Source organism: Triplophysa dalaica, chromosome 4, assembly GCF_015846415.1.
Source record: "Triplophysa dalaica isolate WHDGS20190420 chromosome 4, ASM1584641v1, whole genome shotgun sequence".
Classification (NCBI taxonomy): Eukaryota; Metazoa; Chordata; class Actinopteri; order Cypriniformes; family Nemacheilidae; genus Triplophysa; species Triplophysa dalaica.
This window is the reverse complement of record NC_079545.1, coordinates 21834148-21842597: the sequence shown is the minus strand read 5'-3', so window position 1 is coordinate 21842597 and position 8450 is coordinate 21834148. Positions and strand designations below refer to the sequence as shown.

At 37.0% G+C, this 8450-nt stretch overlaps 1 protein-coding gene across 1 annotated transcript; it reads right to left on the bottom strand.

The window, feature by feature from the left end:
* Positions 1–5147: 5147 nt before the first annotated feature.
* On the bottom strand, positions 5148–7232 carry foxd1 (forkhead box D1). Its single transcript, XM_056746579.1, has one exon. The coding sequence runs from the start codon at positions 6698–6700 to the stop codon at positions 5657–5659; it is 1044 nt and encodes a 347-aa protein (XP_056602557.1). The 5' UTR covers positions 6701–7232; the 3' UTR covers positions 5148–5656.
* Between the last annotated feature and the right edge of the window lie 1218 nt (positions 7233–8450).

The window sequence follows — 8450 nt, the reverse complement described above, 5'->3', positions numbered from 1 at the left end:
AGGTATTTACCAAACACACAAGTTGCAAAAATGACGAAAAGCAGACCTTGTAAATTCATGTTCTCTTTTATATCTGTGTCACATATGCATGTTTTCAATGTTGTCCACACTTAAAACAACGTATTCCCAGTTTTAATAATTAGTTAAATATTATATACTAGTCTATTATCTATCATTTTTAAAGCAAGCATCAAAATGGTTGAGAAGAGCTACTGGATATATTTTCATAACCTCTCCACAGGAATCCGTTCAGTGACAACACAGCTACACAGATAGGAAGACTGGATGGTGAAAGTATAGCAATGGACAGCGTTTTATAGAAACTAAAGAGAAGAGAGAAAAGAGACAACGATGAAACAGAGCTAGAAGCAGAAAAGGCATAAAGAGATAAAGCAGAATTAACAAAAGACAGAAAGAAATAGAAGAAGAAAAGAGAGAAAGCATGAAAAGAAGAGAGAAGTAATTGACTGAAGTTGGGTGGCAGAGAGACATGTGTGTTAGTGGGCTCTCTAACTCTCTCTAATTGGAGCTGTATTCAGACCTGGCTTTAGTTCTCAAACTTGCTAATGGAGCATAAAACTAACGCACACACAGACGCGCACACACACACATGCTGTTTGTCTCTATACAGCTACAGAGGATAAATGTTGCTGGGCTACAATATGAATGGATTAGAAAGAGATTCAACACCTCCCATGGAGTGCATTCACTGCCCTATTACATCTCTCCTTGTAATACCTCTCATTCACACATACACATGGATTCTAAAAAGTTACATTAATAGATGTAATCAAAGCGGTGTGTAGAGAGTAAAGCATGTGTGTCTTATATCAGCTGAATGTTGCTTTTAATATTCTGATCTGATGATGTCATTGGAACCACACTTGTAATCCATGTCCTTCTTGTGGTAACTGCATTGAATTAGCTGGTTTTATTCAAGTCAAAGATATTATTTTATATGACAAAATAAATCTTGGGTTACACCAATTACATTTTAAGGTTCAGATAAGGTTGAAAAAGTTTTCAACATTTGCACTTTTTATAGTAGCCTTCTGTAGTCCAGTTTCACCTCACATGAACTTCTTTTTTTCCAGAAAAAAAGCTCCATACACACAAACCAGTACTGACACAATGGCAGTAAATAACTAGTGTTATCAAATCTTCTGGTTTCATCATCCTGAAATTAGCCTTATATATTGATACTGAATAATGAATTTTTTCACCTTGATATTATCAGACTACATTATATTTTTACCACTGCTTTACTGCAATGTTGCTGTTTACTTACATACTGTGCGGTGTAAACTGCACAGTTCATTCAGTATTTGTAGGTTTTACTGATCCCCAGTTAAACCTACTGTAAAGTGTGCTTTACTTTCTGTGACTCTGATCCCCATGACCCTTGAACCTTGCTTGATAAACGTTTAACCGGGGATCTTGGGTTAAACTCAGCATTGCCACTAATCCTAAACACTTAAAACAAAAACGAATTGCCTCCAGCCTCTCAAGTTTGTCAAACTGGAGCTGCTTGGTGTGACTTACTTGGCGTAACTTTTTGCTGTACTTTAAATTTAAATTTTGTTTAGGTTTGGGGATGTTGAGCTTAGCATTAACATGATCACCTATGTTTGTGTATGGTTTTTCTTGTTCTAAAACTAACCACAATGACATTCATACACTGTGTACTGCAGTCTTCTCAGTCTTCAACTTCCTGTTCTGAGTTTTTTTATGCTTGGTCAAATGGATAACAGTGAAATGTTAAACAGTAAAAACAAAAGAAAGTTACAGGCGGAATTATGGGAAATTGTATTATTATGGAATACTTCTGCATCATAGATCTGTAATTATTAGTAGACATAGACCAATATAATTATGTAACATTCATTTCTTTGGTAAACATAAGCTGAAATAAAAAGCTATGTATTAAACGTTTCTGAATGACAAAATTAAATTAAATTTGCAACGTTTTTGACATTCAAAGAATATGGACAGTTTAAAAGCATTACATTTATGTAACTGACATTACAGACAGTCGTTTCCCTATTATATTTTTCTTGATTTGTTAAATTATCTATTCTGTGTAATCAAACACTTATTCTGTCAGTTTGGATCACTTGGATCACTTCAGTGTTAGAATGTACGAAAAACGCAATTAGCAATTATTATACAGAAACAAAAAGTAATCGTATGAGAAACCCAGAAAAACAATATGAATAATAATATATATACATCTTATAAAATAATAAGTATAGCTAGTATTTACATTTTCTTATAATACAAATATTTTTATTTGGTTGCTAAAATAACATTTATATAGCTATACTATTCTTTTTTATTTTTGCTGGCTGCATTATTATTAGGCTACATCTTATCTGATAACTGCACAACTCAACTCTTACAATGAATTTGTGACCAGCTAGTGTTTTGTTTATATTCCAGATAAATTGTTAATCGAAAAATTGTTAATAAAAAATGTGGATGTGAGACTACATCAGTGCAGTAAGTGAATTAAGACCATGCTGGCACGCACATTTCAATTTCGGATTATGTAGAATATTATTGCAAATCTGTAAATATTCGTAAATCGGTAAAACAAATTACGGCAAATTTATTAGTAAGAGATTAAATTAATGTGGATGCAGCACTTGACGAAAAATATTTTTAGTCAACCATGTGATGTATTTTCGTGCAGGGGTGGGCTAAAGGCAAAATAGGATATAATAAAACCATAAACTATTATATAATTTTATATACAAATTATATACTTTGTGTGTGCGCGCGGTGTGTTGCACTGAAGTAAAAGGGTAAATTAGGACAGGTGGAACTAAGAAGTGAGTTGTTTTTCTCCTACTTCTTATTGTGTTTGTGTGTAATTGACGGTCTGTGGGGAAAGTGTGCATCCTCGTTATTTAAAACTATATAATGCAATAGCTGGGTCATATAAAAAAGAGTTCTAATGTAAATGACCAATTTTGAAGCGTGACTATATGCTATTAGTTTATTTTAAAGGCCATTACCGTTCCGTCTTAAGCATTAGTCCAAGAAAATACAGTGAGTAAACTATTCATGGTGTGTGTCATACAAATAGCATTTGTTTGCGTTTAGATTTGATCTTAAATTGTTTTCTGTTGACTGTTTTTTCCTATCGTGTTTGTCTAAGCCAGCAATAGGGTTTCATCACTGTGGCACAACTCTATTTGTGTGCATGTAAGCGTGCGAGCGTTTCCTGCCCCATTGGCCTACTGAACTATCTGTGCATTTCCTTTGCGTCTACTCCAGATACACAGTTTATTACGCTCTGTGCGCGGAGTCTCCACACACAACGCAGGAAACGCAAATACAAACGCTTCACAAATTATGAAACTAGCAATTTAGTGACATTTTTATTTGATAATTTGAAACAACCATCTGAACGTATCATTTGATAGCCTAAAATATGTATTTATCCGGGTTGTCTTAATGTTATTGTGGCTTTAATTGCCGTTCCTTTTAAATTCGTTTTTTGTGTGATTAGAATCAATTATCTTGTATAAGCATTCAAATATTGGAAATTTGTGATGACTGACTGCAAAGGACATTTGCTGAAGTTCAGCAGACTGCCCCTCTTGATAATAAATACGTTAAATGGATTTGTCCCACTGTTATACTCACCGTTATACTTTTCTTTTTATTTTATTTTCTCCCCATTTTACCTATTGGGTAGGATATATTCAATTCTGGCGCATACAATGGCCGCAGATGACAAAAAGAAAACGTGTAGAGGAGTGCACTCCCATGGACAGGGCCAGCTGGATCAGATCACGCCGATTATCATCGACCTGAGGGCAGGGAAACAACACGTTTCTCACCCCAGTGACACTGTGCTGTCGCTGGGTAGTAATTACAGAGATAAATGTGGGAAAGAACATGCAATGTAGGCCATGATGTGAAACCGACATTGGTGCTTCTGTTGTCTGCGAATTGCATGAGAAAAGTGAATATGCAGTCCTCCTTTTAAATGTGGCATTACAATACATTCTGATTAAATGGAATAGAAAAAAATATCGTTTTAATAAGATGATTGTAAACTAGTTATGCGCCTGGACTATTCATTCAACGTTTTTGTAGTAAACTATTTATGGATATGCGTAAATTATCAAACCAACAATAATTCTGCATATTTGTAAAACCTATTATCAGCAAATTTGTACCAATTACAAATGTAAAACAATGTTAAATATCCGGTTGCTTCATAAATGCTATCTTTTAAAGTACCATTGCTGTAGCTAAACTTTATGTCTATCTTAAATCTGCCACTGTGATTTGTCAAGTACACCACTCAGATTCTCTTGACCTTTAAAGAACAAACCAAAATACACTGTTTGGATAAGCAACTCATACTGTCCTCTCATCGGTAAATGGGCAGCATGTAGAAGTGTCAGAGTACCATAACTTATTTTTTTTAAGGGTGACCACAACAATTCACACAGAGACCTGAATTTATCAGGACAGCCATCATAAATCTTGGTCCTCTTTTCTGGAGTAAAGGTCTTCTATAGATTTTATTTCTTCATGAGACAAAAAATGTCCACGATATCATTATTTCACAACAATCATTTGATTATCTTTACGTTATAACTAGTTTAACTGCGCTTTGTCTAATTCACTGATTCAAGATTCAAAGGAGCTTTAATGGCAATTTAAAATTTTTAAAGTCTAATTCACTTTCTGTCTTTCTCTTGTTTTTCCTCGAGCAATGCATGACGCAATCTCGACAAATGCTGCCAGAGCAAAAACTGCTGTCACATGTATCAGCCTTCTGATCTGATAATGAAATTAATTATAATTTTTGCTCTTATTTTATTCGTAATTTATCTTATTTTTTTTTGCTCTTGTTTAATTCGTAATCCAACTTCTTTTTCTTGTTTTTCTCTAAAATAGTGTAGAATATTCCCTAGGCTTACTCGTTATAAAATGTATCAGTAACGTTTATTGTGAAATCTACTTAATACTCATGTGATGAGACTTTTAGTGGTTAGAATCCTGCCTTAGCATTTTATCTTGCCTTGGTAAAATTATTTTGTTCAAAATTAATACAAAGTAGAGGCATCAGTTAAATTAACCTATAAGCATGATTGAACCTATCAATGAGGTAATTTCCAGTCATCTTGCTTTGTAAAACAATATTTATTATTAATGAAAAACAGACCGTGTAAAAAATATCACACTCCGAGTATACAATATCAAAGAATGTACATTGTTTATTAGGCTACTGAGAAGTACACGTTGTAGAAAAAGCTCGATTTTAATCCTCCTGAATTGTCATTACAAAGTACAAATTAAAAATTGCCAAACTAGAAAACATAATATATCGTTTTTAGACATTAAACAATTTATTGGATAGCCTGTTCAAACATGTTGTCCTGAGACGCTCTGTGCAGTGATTACCACAATGTTACCACATTGACAACGAAAAGTTCGTGGGGGTAGAAATTAGATTTAACTAATAATGTTAACATAAATATATATTTCTTATTGTACAGCTGGAATATAGGCACGAAAGTGTTATTGTCCAACATTCAGCTGCTTTTAACAAAGAAACAAATCAATACAAAAATAAGCCTACCTTAAACATAGGAGTGTATCGCTTTAAAAAAATTGAAGTTCAGATAAGAAATTAACAGCCACTTGTGCCACTGACAATCCGATTTGCGTAGGTTTCGTGTAAAGACGTTGGTCCGTGCAAGATTCCCGGTAGTGGATGTGGTGGATTTGGTGAGTGCTGAGACACGATGGCCGGCGGCAGCATCGGCACCACCGGGGAAGTCCGTGAGCCACAGTGCGATTGCGCGGGGCTTAAAGAGCTCCCAATTATGCTGTCTATGGAAAAGGGTGAACGGTGAGCCGGGGACTTAGCCGCTGTCTGTATAGGGGACGTAAGGCCGGGACTTAGAGGAGGATAGAATCGGGAACGGGTGAGCTCCGTAGTGGTTGGCATGAGAGAAGGCGCGGGGATGAGAGTTCCGCTATGATGATGCCGGGACGCGGGCGGCGGCTGCTGTTGCTGCTGAAAGGCAAGAATCGCAGAATGTGCGTGATAGGACTGAAGCTGTAGACCGTATCCGCAACCGTAAGGTCCGTAGCCGTACGCAGCGGCCGCGGGGAGAAAGCCACCGTGATCGCGGAGAAGTTCAGGTGCCTGCTGGCGTTTAAAGCGTTTCCGGCGCCGCAGAAAGCTCCCGTTATCAAACATGTCTGCTGACTCTGGGTCCAGTGTCCAGTAGTTGCCTTTCCCAGGGTTCCCGGGCTCCCGTGGTATCTTGACGAAACAGTCATTTAATGATAAGTTGTGGCGGATCGAATTTTGCCACGCTGGGAACTTTTCCCGATAGTATGGAAATCTGTTACTGATGAAGTCACAGATCTCGCTGAGTGTCAGACGCTTCTTGGGACTTTGGAGGATTGCCATGGTGATGAGTGCGATGTAGGAGTATGGGGGTTTCACCAGGGTGTTTTTAGTCGCTGGCTTGTACTGGTCCCGTGCGGTGGTGCCATCCACGCAGGGTGGGGAACCACTGAGCAGAATCTCGTCGTGCATCTGAGCAACTTCGTCCACGTAGGAGCGCGTGTGCCCGTCACCATCATCTCCCTCACCAACCACGTCGATGTCGGTCTCCTCTGAGAGCACAGACGCATCCGACATCTCGGAGCTCAAAGTCATGGCTCTCTCGCTCCCTGATGGGCTACGGCGGAGAAGCGCTGGGTGTGTTGAGCCTGCGTGGTACCTGCGCTCATGAGAGAACTCATAAGACGCGTTGAGCAGATGCGCGAGAGGCAGAGGGGACGTGCCAGTGTGTCACTGGTGCCATAGGCTTTCAATGGATTAATTTCGGCTCTGAATGATGAGGTCGCCTAGATCCCAACATCCACACGCTTATTCTACCGGGGGAGTATCGGAGTAGACCCTCCTAAAGGCCAAACCAGGATTCCAAAGAGGGCGGATCTTTCCTTGCGTTTTATACTACCCCTGATCACATGACACGAACGCGTCACCATTGCAATGATATTGAGGAGATAAAATATATCAAGGAGAAAACGATCTTACGAAAATATCTCAAACGACCGTGTAGCTCTATCTTTAGTGGCTATCGTTTACTTATTCGATGATTTCATGGAATTGTCCATATCCTGGATAAAATGCTACAGTCTTCTTATAGCCTATTGATTCGGATGAAGCTCAGCGCACTAACACGACGTTGGTAGGACCCTCCCCTGTTATATTTAATTTTTTGTACAATAGAATATAACCAGTTTAATACTTGTTTTAATTGTAATGTTCCTAGTGTTAAGGATTGTGTTTTATGGCTCGTCCTGAACAGTGCAGTGTATTCTGTTTTCTTTTCAAACGCTTTTACGCATTTGCCGTGTTCCATGTCTGCCTCACTACGTATAGTTTGCGTGACACGGGAGTGCTCCAGATCATCCGCGAGCCATTGGTAATGGAAAAAAAGTCAGCTGTTAACTCGCATCAGTCACGCGGATCACGAAAGATCATTCGAGCTTGCAAGAAGAAGAGCACTTGCGCATGTGCTCCAAATTGTCATATCCACCAATAATATTTGCGATTGGTAATTGCTATTCTATCTGTACATTTTACTGTTTTTAAAGTAGGATAATTTACCCCAAATTAAAAATGAATTAGAAAATCTGCTAAATAGTTTGTGTATGTTTCATAATGATGCACGAGTCAAACGTGCACATTTACTTGAATTTAACAAAAGAATTACTTGAAAATAATAAAGTGGGGCATGGCAAAAATACTGATACAAAATACACCATCAAACATTGATAATTTTCGACACCAAAAATAAAATCAGGACATTAATCATTTAAGCCTTTAAAGTGATTAAGGCGGATTACAATGAACCTTTTTTAATATTTTCTATTTAAAACAATCCTACATTGTTTATTTAAATATTTTTTCCTTTGAGGGCGAGAAGGCCTATCTGTCTTTGTCATCTGTGTTTTTCTTTCTGTTTCTATTCCCATGTTTGTTTATAGACAGTGTATCCAAAGACGATTAGTACTCCCAAAGACTACATACAAAATCAGATGTAAAATCTAATTTCTGTGGTTACAATACCGTATACAATTAAATACCTAAATGGCATATTGTTTTCCATTATTTTCATAAATAAAAGAATATAGAAAAACATTAAATAATTTGTACAAAAACGATTAATTATCTAAACTAAATTTGGCAACTTATACAGCACATTGTTTATTACGGTTAAATTTATATGAATAATAATAATAGCAAAATGTTATTATAATTTTTGTAGTACACCAACAAAGACAGTATAGCTAATACTTTCTACTCGCACTACCAATTAAACGAAAAAAAATGTAACATTGAAAAATTGTATCTAAAGTTGGCTACTAAAACAACTTGTGGCTCGAGTGATGAAAAC

Excerpts from the sequence above, each read along its gene's own strand:
- foxd1 (XM_056746579.1), bottom strand. The coding sequence starts at position 6,700 with ATGACTTTGAGCTCCGAGATGTCGGATGCGTCTGTGCTCTCAGAGGAG.